Raw genomic sequence first — 19,105 nt, forward strand, 5'->3', positions numbered from 1 at the left:
CCTGCCCCACCATCACGCTAAACAAGTGTGCTTGCTGACCACCGCACACGCGGTGCTTCTCCGGGGCAGGAGGTGACCCCTGGCCTTCCCTGAGAGCTGCCTTTAAGCAGAAGTTAAAAAATGAGAGCTTAGTGGATGAAGGCTGGATGCATTTCAAGCATGATTAATGTTGCCCAGTAGCTGCGGAAGCTGGATAGTTTCAGTGATTGTAGGGGATATTGGTGTTTGTAGTTGGAATTAAAAAGGCAATTTGGTGGTAAACTTGGCAGATTTCTTTCTGAATGTAACATTTTTATCCTGGGGCCTTAATTCCCAAACTCTCTATGATAGTAATGTATTGTGTGTGTGCTGTTTATTGTATAAGTCACGTGGACGTAAGTTTGGAAGCTGTGGGGCTTTTTGGTAGTCTCTGCAGTCTGAGGATCACTGCACATGCCCGTTCTCCTTGGCATGTGACCTGGAGCACAAAGTGTCGCTGAGCTATTCTTGTCGCTCCCCTCAGGTGCCTTTCTGGAACGGATGCAACGAGGATGAGCACTGCGTCCCTGACCTGGTCCTTGACGCTAGGAGCGATGTTCCAAGTGCCATGTGAGTCAGTCGCCTGGGGCAGAGCATCCTCCTAACCAGTGCCACAAGCTGGGTGTCTCTGAAACCCAGCCACACTGGGGCTATGGAGGGTTTGTTCCTATGTTCTGGTGTCACTTTTCACCTTTGCTTCTGCACTGGCATTAATTGCATCTCCCCCATGCCCAGCAAGTACACGTACGTGAACTGGTGATGAAAACCCATCATAACAAAGAGCAAGGTTTGGGCAACTGAATCGCAAAATCTTCTTTATCTTCTGTGCAGAACTTGCATTTATTTTTCAAGGGCTTATCAGAATATCATGAGCTTTTGTTCCCCCTAGCCAGGATGCTTCACTCTCTGCAGAAATGTTTTCAGTTTTGTGCTTGTTAGTTTGGGCTCCCGGTGCACATCTCGCCCCATCCCCGAGGGTCACCACGTGCTGAGCACAGACTAGCTGAATGTCTCCGCTCTTTAGCATTAGCGCAGAGAGGCTAAGACGCTCACCAGATCTTTCTGGATGCCAAAGAGAAAAGTGGCAGGGTACCAAATGGCATCACAGCTGCGTAGGGAGTCAGAGCGTCCCAGAAACGTATGAGGCTGCTCACCCACCATAAGTGATCATCTGGGGCTTTAGTAATTGCAGAGTTTTTCAGTCTACATACTCAGTGCCTTCTGCATGTTGGGTTTTTCCTTTTTTTGGTGTTTTTTTTTCCCTTTACTCTCTCTTTGCTCCTAGGAAAGATTAATAACTTGCTATCCCCCCTGCTGAGTCCCCTGCCTGCTCTGTACTCAGCGCAGATGGGTGGTTTCTCAGGGAATCCACAAAACAACTAATATTGGATGCCATGGTGATGAGCCCCAGGGAGACAAATCAGCAAATAACAGGGGGAATAAATGCAAGGCTGGCGTTACCCACTTGGCGATTACAGCCTTAACTCATGCAGCAGAAGTAATTGTACACTGCGTCTGATGGCTAAAAGTGCTTTCCAGTAGAGGTTATCTAGGAGGAAGGTCAGAGCCTGAAGCCCTGGCTCCTGCTGATGGCAGTGGGCTCTGCACCCATGGCCAGCACTGCTACCTGAAGCTTATTTTCCATAACACAGCACTTATTGCTCCGTGTCTTTTATAAAGCTCTTGGTCCTTAGGCCAAGACCCGAAGCACATCCTGAACTGTGCGGTGCATCCTTTGGCATTGGGGTCCCGTGTGCATCCAGCACTCCTGGCTGAGCTGTGGTCTCAGTGTCTCATGGGAGCTGTAGGTAGCATATTATTTATATATCTTAGTGGCTAGAGTCCCATGAATAAATGGTGGGCAGCTGCTGTGGTCTACTGGCGTGCCAGGCCTCTAATCCATTTTCTCCTGAAGCTCGTGGAGCTTCCTGCTGGCATTAGTGGATTTTGGATCACATCCTACAAGAGAAACCAATATAGAGGTTATTTTGCTGAGAAAATCACTTTTTGAAGGTGCTTGTCAGAGTAGGCCTGGTTCTTTAAAAGGGTGTCTTGGCTGCTTCGCCATTAGAGGTAGAAGATGGCCCTGATGTGCAGCACTTTGCATTGCCCTTTCCTTTTCTTTTTCCTATAGAAAACCAAGGCACAAACACCCATCAAGTCTGCAAAAACGTGCTTAGTCTGCTGCCGTTGCAGAGTCTGTGGTGGCTGCAGGTGTAGCTATGGGTAAACTTAACTGGGCAGAGGTCTCTGCCAGACTGCAGCTACATGTCACCTTTGCTCTGTTAATAGTATCAAATCTACTTTTTCTTAAATCTCAGCTGTATTAAGAGATAATAACTGGGTCCAAGGCAGCTGGGCAGCATTGTCAAAGAGTCACAGGCAAAACAGCATTTCTCTGCCCTCTGCGTGAGAAACGCGATTCCTCTCTCCATGGCAGCACAGCCCATGACAGACACGTGAGCAGGAGTTACTTGCACCATCTTTCACAGCAACAGATGCGTATTTCTTTATCTCCTTGTCTTGGTGATAAGGAGAGCTGTTGAATTTATGGCAACCCTGCTGCAAGCTGTAGGGGGTCTATGAAATCAAGAAACTCTGCCGAGTTCGTATGCTCTCCAGGAACAGGGCTGTAGAGCATTAGTTGCTAGCAGCCAGCTTGGCTACAGAGAGAGAAAAATCCCACCAAGCCTTAGGGTCACAGCTCAGAGGAAGTCTCCCTTTAGGCACAGAGAGGTCTGTGCAGGGTTTTGCAAGCAGCGCTCACCTGTGCCACTCTCTTGCTCCAGGGAATATTGCAGAAGAGCTCTGAGAAAGTCGCCGTCGGACTGCTCGGCCTACACTCTGTCCTTCGACGCGTCCATCTTCATCATCGAGAGCACCAGGAGGAGGGTGGCAGTCGAGGCAACGCTGGAGAACAGGGGTGAAAACGCCTACAGCACAGTCCTAAACATCTCTTTCTCGAGAAACCTCCAGTTCGCTAGCTTGATTCAGAAGGTAAAGATGCATTTCAAGAGACGGCAGTTATGGGAGGGAGAAAGTCGTGGCGAGGCCAGTGAGGGTACCTGGGCAGCCCGGGAAGGGGCCAAGCCAGTCCTGCAGCCTCGCAGGGCAATTGGCTGCAGCCACGGTGCGAGAGGGCACCGCGGGGAGAAGAGCGCGACCGAGCCTCGCAACGTGAGGGCCGTTCTGCCTGGGTGAAGAAGCAAAGCCACGTACCCCTTCCACAAAGATCATGCAAAATAACATGGGTGATAAATCTCATGCTGCAGGGAAGAAGAGCCAGTCACTCACTGCTAGGGAGCAGGAAGAAACCTTCTTATTATTTAGTCTGAGTTTGCTAAGGGAGATACATTGCTTTCTGCAGAAGCTTGTAATCCTGGCCAGATGAGAAAGCAGAGTCCTAAACCAGAGCCCAATAATTTCCTTATAACTCATAAATTAGGTGTATTTATGGGGTTAGTTTCTGAGCATTTATGGGGTCTTCAGCTTGGAGACACAAGAATATTTTAATTTTAAAAGCTTGAAATAAGGTCAAATGGAGATGAAATTATTTCCCATTTTATTTTCTTACTCTCAAATGTGGATGAAATTCTCCCATTCTATTTTCTTACTCCTGTAGCTTAAAAATACTTGTCGCACATAGCCAAGTTCCCGTCAGGGATGAATTCTTGCAGCTGAGTTATAACTCTTGAAAATATAGGCTGATAATGGGAACATGACCATAGCTTAGCACCGAGCCAGTCCCTGCTGCTTCTCCGCAGTGCCTCTCCCTTGCCGGCACACGGACGAGCTCTCCCCAGGGTCACGGGTGCCCTCCCACAGTGCCCCGGCCACCCCCACCCCTTCCAGCCCCCTTTCCCGCAGGGATACCCTCGTGGGGCCAGTGTTTTCTGGGGCTGGCTCTGGTACCCCCCAGGGCTTCAGAGATGTGGCCAGCCTACGTGTGGGTACCACCCTGCCCTTTCCCAAACCCTCACAAATACTTCACTCCTGCCACTGCTTGTCTCAGTGCAACTCCTGCCATTTATTAGGGTTTTTCTTCTCCAGAGGCTGCTCCTGTGCCTTTACTGCCAGCTCCCAACCAGCCGGGCATCCCTAGTCTCCCACCTCCCCGGTGCCCCATGCCATCGGAGCTGGGAGGGGACACGTTGCCCGGGGCCGGTGGCACCGTGCACCCAGAGGTGCTCCTGGGCCGAGAGCCCCAGGTCCTGCTGCTGGCAAATATGCTGATCTTGCTGTGCCTCCCTCCATCCCCAGGATGACTTCATAACCGTCCGGCAGATCGCATGTCCTGCATTTGTTATTCTAAACGCCTTGCCAACAGAACATTGTGGGACACGTTGCCCACAAAATAAGAAAAATGTAGGGGGCCGCTGTGCATTTTCGGACAGACTTACTCCAAATTAACCAAGAAAAAATATTATGCTAGGTAACAGAGAGCACAATGCAGCAGCGTTTACAGAAAATATTTTTAGCTAGTTATAAAAACGTCACTCGGCTAATGTGTTCTTGGCTACTGCCACTTAAAAATAAGCAAATTGGCTACCAGACGGGATGGAAGACTGTGCCAGAGGCCATACAGAGACCTGAATAAGAAGTAGTCGCAGCCCCAGAAGCGAACGATCTTGGAGGATAACGAGTGGGAGAGCTGGGTGCTGCTGTCAAGGCAGAGCCTTGGTGCCGCTGCGGCCGGCCGGTGCCGTGTTGTTCCAGTTGCTCTCCGGGACCTTTCTGGTGGCAGCAGCCAGCGGCACCATCACGAACCGAGACCCTTGCAGGAGCTGCTCCAACACAGAGCCGAAAAGAGACCCGAAATATTTGCGGTCTCCCCGCGAGCCCAAGCCTTTCTGCGCTTTGCGGTGGGCTAAGAGCTTCCCCAGCTCAGCTGACGAGCTGGAACTCATTCCAGCAGCAGGAATGCAACTGTCAAGACTAGTAAATTAAATATTACTCCCTAGCTGACAGCTGCACAGAATAATATCTCATGTTATTTCTTGATACTTCCCCGTGAGTCCTGATCAAAACAAATGTTCTTCATTATGATTATTGTGCCAAGAATAATCAGTTTTATCGGGTCCTTTTCATTCATTGCTGCAGATAAATTTCTAAACAGGATTTAAATCAGAAAGCTCGAAGTTGCTTGTTAGAAATGCCCCTTTCCGGGAATGGCCCTAGAAATTAAGCTGCGTGGGAAAGACTTTTAGCCTGCAGCAAACATGGTTTTTACTCCCTCAGCCCCCAAGTTAAAACCTTTCTCGGGCCATCTGCCAAGCCGCGGGAGGTGTTTGCCGGTGCCCATGCAGAGCCCGGCCGTGGGGCTTGTACCGATGCAAAGTGGGAGACGTTGCTCCGTGTCACGGACCTGTTTGGACCTGTTGCATCCCGTTTTAGGATGACACGGACATCAACATCGAATGCATGACTGAAGAGAAGCATCCCAACAAGAAAGTGTGCAACGTGAGCTACCCGTTTTTCCGAGCTAAGGCCAAGGTAAAGCTGTTCCCTCCCGCTTTGCCAATGCTGGCGTGCACGTGGGAAAGGGCGTTCTGCCATGCATGGGGACGGGAGCCCCGTGACGAGGCAGAGCAGGGTCCGTGCTCTGCTCCCTGCACCCATCACCCCCTCGGGACTGGGCTGCGGAAGGGCAGGCAGGAGGCTTGAACGGGATTTTTAAATATACTTGATTTCTTCCCTTTTTCTCAATATTGCTGGTGTTTGAAAGACACATTAGGGGGGCCTTGGATGGCTGAGATGTTGCCTAAAAGCTGCCTTGAATTCTAGGAGATCTTCAGGCCACAAAATCAAAACCAGCTCCTCTGAGTCAAAGAATGTGACTCTAATCCTTTGGAGCAGTTTAAAGTTGGCTTTGAACCGCTGCTGGTAATTCACACACACACACACACCCCCCCCCGACTTCCCTTCCTCGCAAAATGAGCCTCCTTTCACTGGTAGGTAGGGCACATTCCTCTCTTTCTTGCTCTGAACACCCAGGGTCTATCCAGACCCTCCCCTAAGTCTGCCCAAGCCCCCTCGGGGTGGGAGCATCCTCCAGACCACAGTCTGTCCTACAGCATTTCGCAGTGCTTGGCATAAAGCCACGTTCAGTTAGTACCATTTTTTAAATGCCATAAAACCATTTTAGTTCCGAACCACTGAATACTTTGCAAACATTACATGCAGTGCTAGTTGCTTTTCATCACATGCATTAATGTCGCGCGTGGCCACACCGGGACCTAGTAGCTGGCTCCCCTGTCTGGCCCATTACCGAAAAGTTGTCTGTGGTGCGTGCGTGCCTCAGGTGGGTCTGCGAGACCCAAGTTTGAGCCCAGAGCCAGGTTTGGCCATCTGTGGAGTGGTGGCAGATGCAACTTTATGAGCTTCAGGATCCAGGTTTTCCACCTTTACTTCTCACGGTGCAATTCCCTAACTTGACTTAGTAAACACAAGCATCTGACATCTCCTGCCCCTCCTACACGCTCATGGGAAAGCGGTGTGATACAAGTGGAATATAAACAAGCAGGTCATGATAAAATCTTTCCTAGACACAAACCGATATATTAGTCTGAAGCCTTTGCTTGTCAGAAGCTTGGAAATGACGGATGTGCTTCAGGCACCTCTCTGGAGTTTAAAGCTCCCACTAAAGCACTCTCGGATGCTTGTGGCCATAGATGAAAATGGAGCAGCCTGCTTCCCTATGACCTACAAGGGCTGAGAATGCATCTGCGTGGCATCAGGTAGTCCAGGTCCTGCCAAAACAAAGACAAGCTGGAAATGGAAATTTTGGCCCGAGAGCAGCAGGAGCTTTAATATTATAATCAGCTGTGCAGTCCCAGACAGTTTGAGGTCATTGCCACAGCTCTTGCAGATGTGACATTTATCACATTTTATTGTTGTTGGAATCTCTCTCCGGCGCTCCTTCCCCTGCCAGCGGACCCCGTGCCGCAGATGGGAGTTAGCGGCCTCTCGCTGCAAGACCCCGGGGGATTTTCTCTTTTAAAGGGGGGCCACTTTGTTCTCCAGCCTAAGAACTAAAAATACAGTGCTCAGTCAGAGAAAAAAATCCTGGTGCGGTCTCTTCTCTCGCTGGAAAGATAAGGCTCTACCTAAAGCCTGCGGCTTCTCCCGTGGCGTTTCGTAGCGCTGCCCGGTGCACGGAGAGCGGCAGGGGCAGGGGCAGGGCTGGCAGGAGGACGCGCTCGCTGCTGTGACTCTGCTCCACACCTGGAGAGCATCCTCTTTTTTTCTAATTTTTTCTCTAATCCGTTCTCAATCTCTGCAGGTAGCTTTTCGCCTGGATTTTGAATTCAGCAAGTCGATTTTTCTTGAAAACATGGAGATCTATTTGACTGCCAACAGGTTAATAGTTGCATTTTCTCTCTGCTCCCTTGTCGTGGCTTTGCCTGCTCTATTCGCTGCCTGGACATCGCGCTGTCTGCACCGATCCTGCCTCCTGCCCTGCCGCCACAGCTCAGCGGCTGCTGGTTTCACACCTTGGCCCCGTGCTGCAATTGCAGCCCCAGCCGCTCTCCCTGGAAAGGACGGACCGGCCGCTGCTCCGTCTGTCCGTGACAGGAGCCGGGGTTTCCGTCCCCAGCAGCTGCCATCGCTCTTAGGTGATGCTGTTGGCTTCGCTCCAGCAGCATCCCTCGGGGAATAACCGCGTGGAAACTGGATTGCCGTGGGTTATTAGAGTGTGCAGCAATGAATTTGGAAGTCAGGCTATCTTTATTTATCTATATATTTATATTCATACTTTTTCTGCACGTATAGAAATGTTGTGCCATAGCGGCCAGGTTCTGCAGCTGAGCGGAAAGGGTCTCTACCTGTGGCTATTTTATTTAGCCCCTTTCACAACTGCAAACATTCCCAGGAAAAAATGCCTCATCACACCCTGCAAAACTCTCCTCACTCACTTGCCCGGCACAGGTAAATTTTTCTGACAGCCCAGTGAAATCTCATTAGGGCTTTTTTTCATTTTCATCAATCATCATGCCAGAGGGCAGCCAAGGATTTTCCGTGCCGGGGCCAGTGCACGCGCGGGACCGTTGTGAGACGGCTGCACGCTCCAGTGAGGGTACTGGAAACCCTTCTCCAAATGTTCTACATTTACAGCCTCGGGCTAATAAAAGTTTCTGAGCAAAATTGCTCCTCTTTATACTTTTGCCAAAAAAGCAGCTGTTGAGGCTTTCCCCACGTGCACGAGAAGGCCCAGGGGTGCTGGCCCTGCCCGGCTGCGGAGGAGGACGAGGAGGCTGGTGACGCTGTGCAACAGCCCCCCAGGACCAGCACAGGGCAGAAAACCTTTATGCAGTTTAAGGCAGAGCTTGCTGCGTTTACAACCAGCTTTACATGGCCTGGCAGCCTGAGCCTGGGCCTCCGGAGCAAGCGGCCCGCGTACGCGCTTTTTGCAAACTCTGACTTTGACCGCGGTGGGTCCCAAGCGGGTGCTTTTGGGAGCCGAGCGCCGAGACCCCCCCGCGGTGCCGCGCTCCCGGTTACCCCCCGGCCGCGGGACCTGACCCCCCGTGCTCCGCTTGCGTTTCAGCGACAGCGAGGAGGACGAGAGCACCAAGGAGGACAACTTCGCCCTCCTGAACTACCACCTGAAGTACGAAGCCGACCTGCTCTTCACCAGGTGCGGGCCGGGAACCGGGGGGGTCTCGGGGACGATTCAGCAGCCGCCCCAGGCCCCTGCCTGCAGGGCTGCGTTTCTGCCCCAAAACCGAGCAGCGGACCCCCAAGGATGCCCCGGGGGGGGCTCATTGCCGCCCCTTGCCCACGCTGCATGCTGCTCAGCAGGCGCTTACCAGAATCAGCAGCAAAAAGCAACGAGGGGCTGTGCATTTCATAACGTTTAAATGCACCAGCGTATGCAAGCGTTATTAAACCCGTGTGAGCGCTATTGTGTTTTTAAGGGGAAAAACTACTTCTTGCAGATAATAATGTTCCTAACACATGTTGCTCGGCTGGGCGGGCAGCCATACCGTTCAAAATCACCCCTCCAGAAGCGCAGCCGAAGGGAGAGCACGGAAGGGTTTCGGGCATCAACGTTAACTTAAATGCTTTTCCTAAGCGGCGTGCATCCCCTGGCCAAGGAGCCAAGGCAGCAATGATAATTTATTAACCCGATTATAAGGAAAAATGCAGACCCAAGAAGCACATTCCCTGGCACTGCCTGCTGTAATTCTTAGCAGATCTTGGAGGCCTTCCGTCATTTTTTTACACTCGAGGCAGCGGGGCACAGAAAATAAAGCCACTTTATTACTTGTAATTTATGGGGGGGGGGGGGGGGATTCTCCATTTTAACAAATGGCAGAATCACCCTTCCCGGAGAAGGAAGAGCTTGGAAGAAGAGTAGCAGCAGAAAACCCACGTTTGGGCACCTTGGGAGGACGAAGGGAAGGGTCGTTTGGAAGTTCCTGTCCGTCGGGGCGGCAGCCCAGGGGCAGCTCATGGATCGGCTGCTCCTGGCTCCTTCCCCTCCTCTCCAGCTGCGAATATAAATCTGATTTACTTACTTAGATTTATACGTGATGTTAAAACCGCCGATCAAGCCTTGGATGTCTCTGTTATATTAAAGACGTGAGAAAAATTATACAATGGAGGGGAAAATACTGCAGAAGCAGAATAGCGTGAAAATCCTCCCTTTTTTTTTATTTTTGTGAGGTGCAGACGGGGAACGGTTTCCACTCACGGAGAGGCCGGGCAGAGAGCCCTCGCTTTGGGAAGGATGCCTGCGAGAGGGGCTGGGGCGCGGGGGGGCCCCGGTCTCCCCTGCGCCCGGTGCAACCCGTTGTGCTTCTTCACGGCAGGGCGTCAAGCTTGGGCTACTACGAGATCAAGTCGAACAGCTCCCTGGAGAGATACGACAGCATCGGTCCCCCGTTTCACTGCGTGTTCAAGGTGAGGAGGGGGTTTAGGAGGGCCCCCAGCGGCCCCCCCGGCAAGGAGCTGTGCGACCCTCGCGGGGCGGCCCGGGAGTTGTGACCTCGCACGCGGGGCTGATCCCGACGGCGTTAAAATCTCCCTCTCCCTCTGCCTCTGCAGCTGCAGAACCTGGGCTTTTTCCCCGTGGAGGGGGTCACCATCAAATTCACCATCCCCGTGGCCACCCGAGGTGGGAATCGCCTGCTGCTGCTGGCGGATTTCGCGGCGGACCAGGTAGGAGGGGGGGGTCCTGCCCCCTCGGCGCAGGCTGAGCCGCTGGTTTGGGAGGCCAGCATCACCCCCCCAACGCAGGGTGTGGGGCACAGGGCCACCAGCGAGGCGGGGACGAAGCCACCGCCGCAGTTTCCTTCGCACCTGCGCGGACGCCCGTGTTAACCCTGGCTCTTGCTGCCGTCCTGGGGCTTCTCCCTTCGGTGTTTGCTTGGCTGCAAACGTGGAAAATGGTAGCAGCCAAAGGGTTTCGTCCAAATAGTTCTCCGAGCTAAACCTCCCTCTGGTATTTAATGAATTCTTGAGGGTTTTGGAAGAATTAGCTTTCTGGAACCAGCCGGCAGCTCAAGCGACCGTAAAGCGGGAGGGAGCGGGGAGCAGACCGCTAGGTATCCTGTGAGTCACGGTGCCGCGGCGGCCGCTCATGCTCCCCGGCCCGGCTGATAAAACACAGCCCTCCGCGACAGACCGTGTGCCAGGGGCTGTTTTGGGCCCCGGCCGGGGTTTGCATCCGGGCTCCGGCAGGGTCCCTGCGTCACCTGGACACTGCAGAGCGCACAGGCGGCTGGGGACGGCTGTCTGCCGGACCTGGTTTTGTCAGGGAAAAGGCACAAAACACAGGAATTAACTAATTAATTCATTAATTTCTGCACAAGGATGCTGGACTCCTTCGGGGCAGCGTTTGCTCGGTAAGGCACAAAAATAGCCCTTGATTTGCAACACCCCAGCGAGTGCAAATTCAGAGCATCAGGAGCCGAGCGGTCCCGCGCGGACAACTCTGCCCTGTGCCAGCAATGGGCCGAGGAGCCAGACTCCCGTGTCTCCTCCAAAGACAGCACTATTTGAATTTTAAGAGGCTCGTTAGGAGAGCCCTGCGCTGCCCGTCGCACCCTGCTCGCGGGGTATTTGTGCAGCCCCCCCCCCCGCGAAGCTGCTCTCTGAGCCCCCCTGCTTTTCCCCCCCGAAGGAGAACGCGACCTGCAACATCTGGGGCAACACCACGGACTACCGCAGCACGCCGGCGGAGGAGGACCTCTTCCGCACGCCCCACCTGGTACGCCCTGCGCCCGGGGCCGGAGGGGAGGGAGAGCAGGCGGGAGGCGGATGCCCCTCCGGCACGCGAGCTCCCGGACCCTCTGAGACCCTCGCCGGCAGCCCGAGCCGCCGAGGGAGCCGCACCTCTGGGCGCACAGCTGGCGGGTGGGGGGTGCACAGCTGGCGAGTGCACAGCTGGCAGACGTGTAATAAGGCATCAGCCGCGGCCGAGAGGGCAGCTCCAGTGCCCGTGCCCGCTGCTGGGCTGTGCGGGGCTGCCGCTGCGAGGGGCCGGTCCTGCCCGCGCAAAGCAGGGAGCAAATGCTAAGGCAAGAGGCATGGAGCAGCTCGCAGCCCAGCTGCAGCCTCAGCGCTGGCTCTCCTCCCACGCGAGCTCGGAGGCTGCTCGCGCCCGGGATGCTGGTTGCAATCCAATCTCCAAGGCTTGAGGTCTGATTCTCCCTTTTGATCACAACATTTCCCCCCCCCCCTTTGCTCGGATGAATGGGAGGAAAAGCAGAGCTGGCCGGCAGGGACCTTTCATCTGCCGGCTGCGTAGCGGGGGCAACGCGGGGTTTGCTTCGTCCTGGTGGCGCGGGGGGAGCCGAGCCCAGCCGTGGCTGACGGTGACGTTACCAGCACGCAAACAACTTCTTTTGCAGAACCACAGCAACTCTGATGTCATTTCCATCGACTGTAATGTGAAACTTGCACCTAACGAGGAGCTGACCTTCCACTTACGGGGCAATCTGTGGATGAAGTCACTGAAAGCAGTAAGTCCTACAAAAGCACTAGTGGCCTTTGAGGAGAAATACCCCGAAGGAGAATCTGCACAATGCAAACGTGTTGTTTTTCCTTCCCACAACCGCCTTCCCTCCCAGGAAAGCCAGGCACGTGCAGCTCAGTTTGCGTTTTCACATCCTATTTATTCCATCTGCATGAGCCAGTATCCCCCTGCCCATCCGCATCCAAAGCCCCACACGGCATCGGGGGTGTGTGATGCTGAGCGCTCACGCAGCCCCTTTGGGCACGATTTAGCCACGCTCGCTAGCCAACCTGCATCGTCCTCCACCGCGGACGGGTTTGCAGGCAGAAAGCTCCGCGCCGGCCCCGAGCGCGGCCGAAAAGCGGCGGCTCAAACGCGCGTGGGAGCGGAGGCGGGCTGGGCGCGGGCGCTCAGGTGCGTCCCGGGTGCCCCCCCGGCTCTCTTTGCGCAGCTGAAGTTCAAGGCACTGAAGCTCACCACGAACGCCGCCCTGCAGCGACGCTTCCGGAGCCCCTTCGTCTTCCGCGAGGAGGACCCCAGCCGCCAGGTGAGACCCCCCACCGGCCGCAGCGGCTCCGTGGCGGGGATGCTCGGACGCCTGGACCCGTCCGTGCTCGGAGGGGCCCAGCGGTGGCTTGGGCAGGTCGAGGCGGCCAGGCTGGCCCCGTCCGCCCCGGCGGTGCTCCCCAAACCGCTCGAAAGCGGAGGAATCCCCCATTTTCTGTGCTCGGAGAGTGACCGCAGTGGGCAAAGCCCCTCGGCCAGCAGGGAAGTGCCAGGGCGGCTGGCAGGAGTGATGCTGCCCGTGCCAGGCCCTGGGCGCCCGCAAACCAGCGCTGCTGAGCCCAGACCAGCTCAGCGCAGCTTTGGCCAGGCCAGGGCATCCCAGGCCCCGGCAGCACCCGGGCTGAGCAGTGAAAACCCGAGCAATCCCTGATGCACGGGGTGGGCAGCCTCCCCATGTCCCCAGCATCCCCCCCATCGCACTGTCCCTACCATCCCCGGCGTCCCCACGCCCCGGCAGCCTGGCTCTTGCCCCTAGGGACAGCATGTTTTTACGGTCTTTGCCTCGCAGATAACGTTTGAGATCTCCAAGCCGGAGGAGTCGCAGATCCCCATCTGGATCATCCTCGGGAGCACGCTGGGAGGCCTGCTGCTCCTCGCCCTCCTCGTCCTCGCCCTCTGGAAGGTGAGGAGGGGCTTTAAAGCCTCGCACATCTTTTGCCGCTGCCGCTCCATGGGGCCCTGGTGTCCGGGCCGTGTGCTTAGGGTCCCGGGCCGCCCCCTGCTCGGCACTGGCAGCCCCGGGGGTCCCTCAGCATCAGCCCCTGGCGTGGCTACCCCAGCGGGTCGGAGCTGGCTGTGCCGGCGGCCGAGCTGGGGTCCGGCTTTGCAGCGTGGGTGAGTGCAGGGCAGCTTTCGGCACGGCCGCCGGGCACCAAGGCGCCAAGCCAAGGAAACCCTTTCGCGCACCCGCCGCATTGAGCGTCCGCTGAGCTCCCCGCGCCATGGTTGCAAAAGCCACGGGACCGACCGGCCCCGAGCACCCGCTCCAGGCACCGGCGGGTCGCAGGGGGCTCCCGGGGGGCTCCGCACCGGGCCGGCGAGCCGGGGCCGCCCTGCTGCAGCGCTGGGGCCGGCGAGCGCGGGGAGCTGGGCTGCTCCGAGGGCTGCTCTGCAAGCGCAGCGATGCTCCGACCCCTTCGTGCAGCTGGGGCGGGGGAGTCCGAGCCGACTGCAAAAAAAAACAGAAAAAGTCAAAAAACTTCTGTTTCTAGACACCTCCCCGTATTGCTTTTCCAGCATTCTTAGGATCCTGCAATACCTCAAGGAAGTGTTAAATGTAAACCCACTTCAGTAGTGTGTGCTGAACGTTTTAACATCAAAAACACCTCGCTATCAAAATTAGCTTCTCTGACCTCTTTTGATTGCCATATTATTAATATTTAGGGCCTAAACTGCCTGGCAGTATCCCTTTAAAAGAAATGCGCTTCAAAGTAATCATCTGAAGTAATGGTGGGGTTTTCTTTTGTCTTTTCTTTAATTCCTACAGCTTGGATTTTTTAAAAGTGGCAGTCGCAAGCGCGATTCGGAGCAGGAACAGAGTGCCAAAGTGTTAGAGTGAGGCTTCCCCAGCGAGGGCCACTAAAGCTCGTCTAGCTGCCACCGCCTTCCTCTTAATTTACTGATTACGGAGTATATGTTCGTCTTGATGCCGAGGGATTTGTGTGCTGAACTCTGTTTGCATCGAGATGAGAATACACCCCTTTGTGTGAAACTGCCTAAACAGTTCCAAAAAAAAAAATCCAAAAATAAATGAAATTGGGTGGCCCTATGCCACAGGAGCACACGCAGCAAAGGTACTTCAAACTGGTTTTAAAACAGCTCTGTCGGCCCGGGCAGGGCCAGGGGAGCAGCCCGGGCGCGTGGCCCGAGGACCGGGGCGAGCAAATTGCCCGTGAGCCCCGCGGCGGGCACGGGGACCTCGGAAAAGGCGAGCTGCCCGGCGCGGCGCGAGCCGCTTGCACGGAACGTCCCGGCTGCCCGGGGCTCCCTGCAAAGCCGCAGGTCGTCCCGCCTTAGCGAAACGGAGCGATCGCACGGAGATTTTTAATTTGCCGCCTTTTTAATGCACTGAATACAAATAATAGCAAATTAAAGCACCTTAATGCAAATCTCCGGTGTCCAGCTGTATATACTTATTCTAAGAATATTTACCTGTTTAAACAAAAAAAAAATCAGAAAATTAAAAAAAAAATCAAAAACCAGTTTGAAGTGTTTTCTACAAACTGAACAGTTTCAAAGAGCATGTGTCTAGCAGGAATCCGAACATGTATTATAATTGTATATACGTGGTGTAATGCAAAGCCGAATGGTCAGTGCTGTTTGACAAAAATCTTTCTTTTTGCATAACAGAATTATTTATGCTAATATTAATTTTATGGATGAAAAGAAAGCATATGTCCACCTGATGTGTAATGAAGTTTGTTAAATACTGTCGCAGTATTTTTTAAGGATTAAAGATACAGTATTTTAAAAAATAATAGTTTCCAATACGGTTCTGTGTTAACTCACGTCCACCAGTGCCCGGTTCGGCAGCAGGGGAATCGTTTGCATCCCGCTCAGACGGAGCAGAGAGGTCGGGATTCCCACCTGGCTCCTCACGTACTTATTTTGCTGGAAAAGCCTTTTGCAGAGCAGCTTCTTTTAAAGGGACACTGCCAGGCGGGAGCTCACGTTGGCAAGTCAATAAATTGAGATGGGGGAGAAAAAAAAAATCCAGTTTTCGCTGCTGACATCCTCAGCTTGAATGGAAATTATTAACATCACTCTTTCTGGCTGACTTCGGATGCCGGCTTGGGTCTCGGGCCACCCTGGGGAGCTGAAATGCCAGCGTAGGGGTCCTGGGAGGGACCGGGGGGGGGCAGCTATTTCGCAGCCCCGTTTTGGGGGGTTTTGGTGGGATTCGCACCCATGGATTCATTACAGTACGGGGAAGGGCAAACGCTCCCACACCCGGTTAGTACAGCCCAAGAGGTCGAACTTTGCAGATCTGGTTTTCTCCCTCTTTATGCACAAGCAGTTTTCACAATGCCACTGGAAGCACACAAGCAGGATACTGCAGGTGTCTTTCCAGCATTTTATTCAAAAAAAAAATAGCAATTGCTTTGCAAGGGATGCCTGAAAGGGGCTCAGCTAGTGGTGCTGTGGAAGAAAGACATTTATTTCCCTTATCAGCTAGCAGCTCCCCTCTGCTACGCTGCTCCTCCCTCCCCACGCTTTAAATAGCTAAAAAGAAAATGCCTCAAGGTCGGAAATCTGTAGGGCCAGAGCTTGCACCAGGGCCGGCCCTGCTGCCGGCTTTTCGGCCGCCTGCAAAGGGCTCCCAGGCGGCTCCGCAGGGATGCGGGCGGCTCCGCAGGGATGCAGGCAGCTCCGCAGGGATGCGGGCTCAGCGGAAGCCGGGCTGCCCCGGCGGGCGCGTTGCACCCCGGGGCCGGGAAGCGCCGGGAAGGGCTGCCCACGCGCCCCGTGCCAGCACCGCAGCTGCAGCAAGCTATGCAAATAGTGTGCTTGTATACAGGGTCTGTAAATGCAGTTAAATATTTGCCTCTGCCTTTGTAAACATGGAATTACTGGGAAATATGTTTTTAAGATTTGTGTACATGGTCTTAATTTTCAGTTAGTTATTCCCAGGTTGTTTTTAATGCTCTCTTACTCCATAGTGATTTTGAAATGCAGCATAAGAGGTCCAGAAACAGCTGCGATTTCCTCGGAAGGCTGGAAAAAGCAGCGGTTTCCATGACTTTGTCCCCTTTCGAGCTGTCACAAGCAGATGTTGCCCTTGCACCACGTGCCTCGCAGGTTTGGGATGGTTAAAGAGCAGCAAGGCACAAACGTGGGATGAGCCCGGGGAGCTGCTGGTTTAATGTTTGCGATGGTAGTTTAGCTCGTGTCGCCCTGGTGCCATTTCTTGCCTTGCTAAAACCTCTGGGAGCGTGAGCATGGCTCTGACACGCTGCAGCACACGCGACCGCTGCCGCTTATGCAGCCGGGTGAGCTGCTGCGCAGCTGAAACCTGAGCACAGGGGCAGCCGTTGCCTCCGGGTGAAGCTAAGCGCTGCTGCAGGCTGCTCACCGCGAGCCCCGGCTCTTTGGCCGGCTCGGGGACCACCGCCGTGGTCCTACAGCGTTTGGTTTGGGGTTTGGTCTCCTCATCTGCTGCCCCACAGCAGCACCTGGTCCTTCACGGCTGCTTTTAGGATCAGCTCATGGTGCAAAGAGCTTCAATGCTGCAAGCAGCCATTAGACCAGCTTTCTAACAAGCTCGTCACCGTGACCTCAGGACTCGTGTCCCAGCTGGAGGACTACGGCAGCAGCGCATTAACGAACAAACACAGTATTTAAAGGCACCTTTGCAGGGAAGACAGGGACGTGCATGGATGTAGCTGAAGCAGCAGCTGCAATTAGCATAGGCTGTTGCTTTTTCCTGCTGCTGGGGTTGCAGCACCAATTTCGCCCCACCAAGGGCTTTGCTGCTGCAAAGTTTGGTTTCCACCAGCTTCCCTTCTGCTGCCTTGCAGGGACTAGGAAGGAAAGATGCATTTTATTAGAAGTCAGCAGGAAGCAGGAGGGCACCAAGCAGTGTCTGCACCGGCCGCTGGAGGCCTGGTACAGAAATCACCTGCCTGTGCCGTGCACGGGGGCCGGGCTCGATGCAAAGCCCGGCAGATGCTGGAGGAAGCCGCCTCCTTTGCAGGACCAAGGCGTGCCGAAAGCGGTCAGCGTGATGGGCTGCCGGGCTCAGCCGGGCTTCTGCAGGTGCAAGGAGAATAACCTTAACGGGAGTTTTACATATAAAGCTAGCAGTACTGCTTGGAAGTGCTTATCGAGTTGGATTTGTTTCTTGTAAAAATTCACATTTTTTTACCCCCACCAACGGCCGGGTGCTTGAGAGGGGGCAGCTGCAGAGGCCCCGGTTGCACCTGGCAACAGATGTGTTTGCTGCGGTCCAAGCGTCGCCAGGCTCTGCGCCTTGCCGAAAGGTGCCCGTAAAGGGGCGACATTCCTCCGTCCTCAAGCCCAGGTTAAAACATAAAGAGGATTTTTAACTACGTAACTAAGAACTCGGTTAAAACTACTGTGAGTTTATTTACACCAACAGGTTTTCATCAGTTTAATTGGAAACAGCATAGGCAACTCAGTCGCGGCATGAGCACTGGGTCACGATTTCCCACCCGGGCTGGCTGACGCTTGCACCTGAGCCACCAAAGGCTTAAGAAAAAAAAAAAAAACATAAACTGAGTTTATAGTAAAGGTGCACCTCACCATTTGACCCCAATTAAAAAAAAAAAATACTATTCTCATTTTCGTCAAATAACTAATTCTGCAGGTTGACATATTCTAAACAGGATTTGCTTTAAGTAGCTCTGGGAGACGAAGCGGGGACCAAGCGGGGACCCCAGGCTCAGCGGGGTGACGGTGGCAGCGATGCCGGTGCCGGCAAAATCCGAGGGGTCCTGCAACGGCGGACACAGCAGCACCGCGGCAAAAGGGCACCGCTGGCACCCGAGATTAAAGGAACTGAGGTTGTGAACGCTCAAAACAATGACCAGGAGATTGTGATGCACATTTTAGATTATGTAGCATAAAATATCTCTTTTTATTCAAAATACTCCCAGGACTTTTTTCCTGTAGGTATTTGAGCTAGTCAATACTGTGCACATTTAGCCTTAGAAAAAGCCTATATACCACCAACAGAACAGGAATAACTGCATCAAGCAAGGAATAAAACCCACTATGTATAATCATCAGTATGAATGACCACAAGGATTAAATAAAGCGAGAGTGAAAAAAACCAACCAAATAACCTCTTTGGGGTGACCGGTCCCCACAAACGGCCGGAGTAAAAAGCAGCTCTTCAGCAGCAGCAGCGGGCATGCAGCACAGCTCGTGCCAAACATCCCAAGTTGGAGTCCATCCACGTGAAAAAAATGTGAGACTCGTTTTTAGGAAAAAGTTGCCTTTATTAAGGTGCGTGCTGGCTGCTGCTTGCTGCGGTTGGGGCCCGCAGAGCAGAGCTGAGCCATCGTCCCCTCCGCGCTGGAGATGCAGCAGCCCGCGGAATAACCACGTTAAAACCTGCGATTTCCAGGCAGCCGTAACGAGCAGCCCGGCACCTCCAGGCCGTCACCCCGCTCCTCTCCCCGGGAAAGGAGCATCCCTGGGCCTTGTGCACATTTTCCTATGGGCTTTAAGTAACTCCCCCAAGGAGCACGTGCACTCTTCTGGCTCTTAACGCCCGGGAAAAATCTCAGGCCTGGGGAGAGGGAAGGTGCCAGGATGCTGGGAGCCAAGACGGCCGTTTTCCGCAGGGACGCAGCAGGGCACTGCGAGAAAGGGGCTGCCCGGACCACCTTCTCCTGCCCCTTGGCCACGTGTTTTTACTGCCATAGCAAAGGTAGCGAGGGGCAGGGGCACGATTCCACCTTCCCCCTTTGCAGATGCTCCAACCCACCTGCACCAGGACCGGGACAGAGAGCAGGGACCACCGCCGCCACCTCCTTAGCCCCCCAGGGCAGCCTGCCCCCCCCAACACACAAAGCGCATTGCAAACTGCTTTCA

General features: G+C 54.2%; 1 protein-coding gene across 2 annotated transcripts in view; it reads left to right on the forward strand.

Annotated features, from left to right (window-relative positions):
• ITGA11 (integrin subunit alpha 11) overlaps positions 1 to 19,105 on the forward strand; it is a 60,457-nt gene that overhangs the window by 39,137 nt on the left and 2,215 nt on the right. The window contains exons 19-30 of one of the 2 annotated variants that reach the window (XM_026110726.2): positions 503 to 588; positions 2,808 to 3,015; positions 5,413 to 5,511; positions 7,301 to 7,377; positions 8,567 to 8,656; positions 9,834 to 9,924; positions 10,069 to 10,182; positions 11,147 to 11,233; positions 11,877 to 11,987; positions 12,432 to 12,527; positions 13,056 to 13,169; positions 14,034 to 15,021. In XM_026110726.2, coding sequence (XP_025966511.2) covers positions 503 to 588; positions 2,808 to 3,015; positions 5,413 to 5,511; positions 7,301 to 7,377; positions 8,567 to 8,656; positions 9,834 to 9,924; positions 10,069 to 10,182; positions 11,147 to 11,233; positions 11,877 to 11,987; positions 12,432 to 12,527; positions 13,056 to 13,169; positions 14,034 to 14,105 — 1,245 coding nt within the window. In that variant the 3' untranslated portion in view covers positions 14,106 to 15,021. Of the gene's footprint in view, positions 1 to 502; positions 589 to 2,807; positions 3,016 to 5,412; positions 5,512 to 7,300; positions 7,378 to 8,566; positions 8,657 to 9,833; positions 9,925 to 10,068; positions 10,183 to 11,146; positions 11,234 to 11,876; positions 11,988 to 12,431; positions 12,528 to 13,055; positions 13,170 to 14,033; positions 15,022 to 19,105 lie in introns of those variants that run through there. The other variant, XM_026110727.2, reaches the window with a different exon arrangement.

This window comes from Dromaius novaehollandiae, chromosome 10 (assembly GCF_036370855.1).
Source record: "Dromaius novaehollandiae isolate bDroNov1 chromosome 10, bDroNov1.hap1, whole genome shotgun sequence".
Taxonomy (NCBI): domain Eukaryota; kingdom Metazoa; phylum Chordata; class Aves; order Casuariiformes; family Dromaiidae; genus Dromaius; species Dromaius novaehollandiae.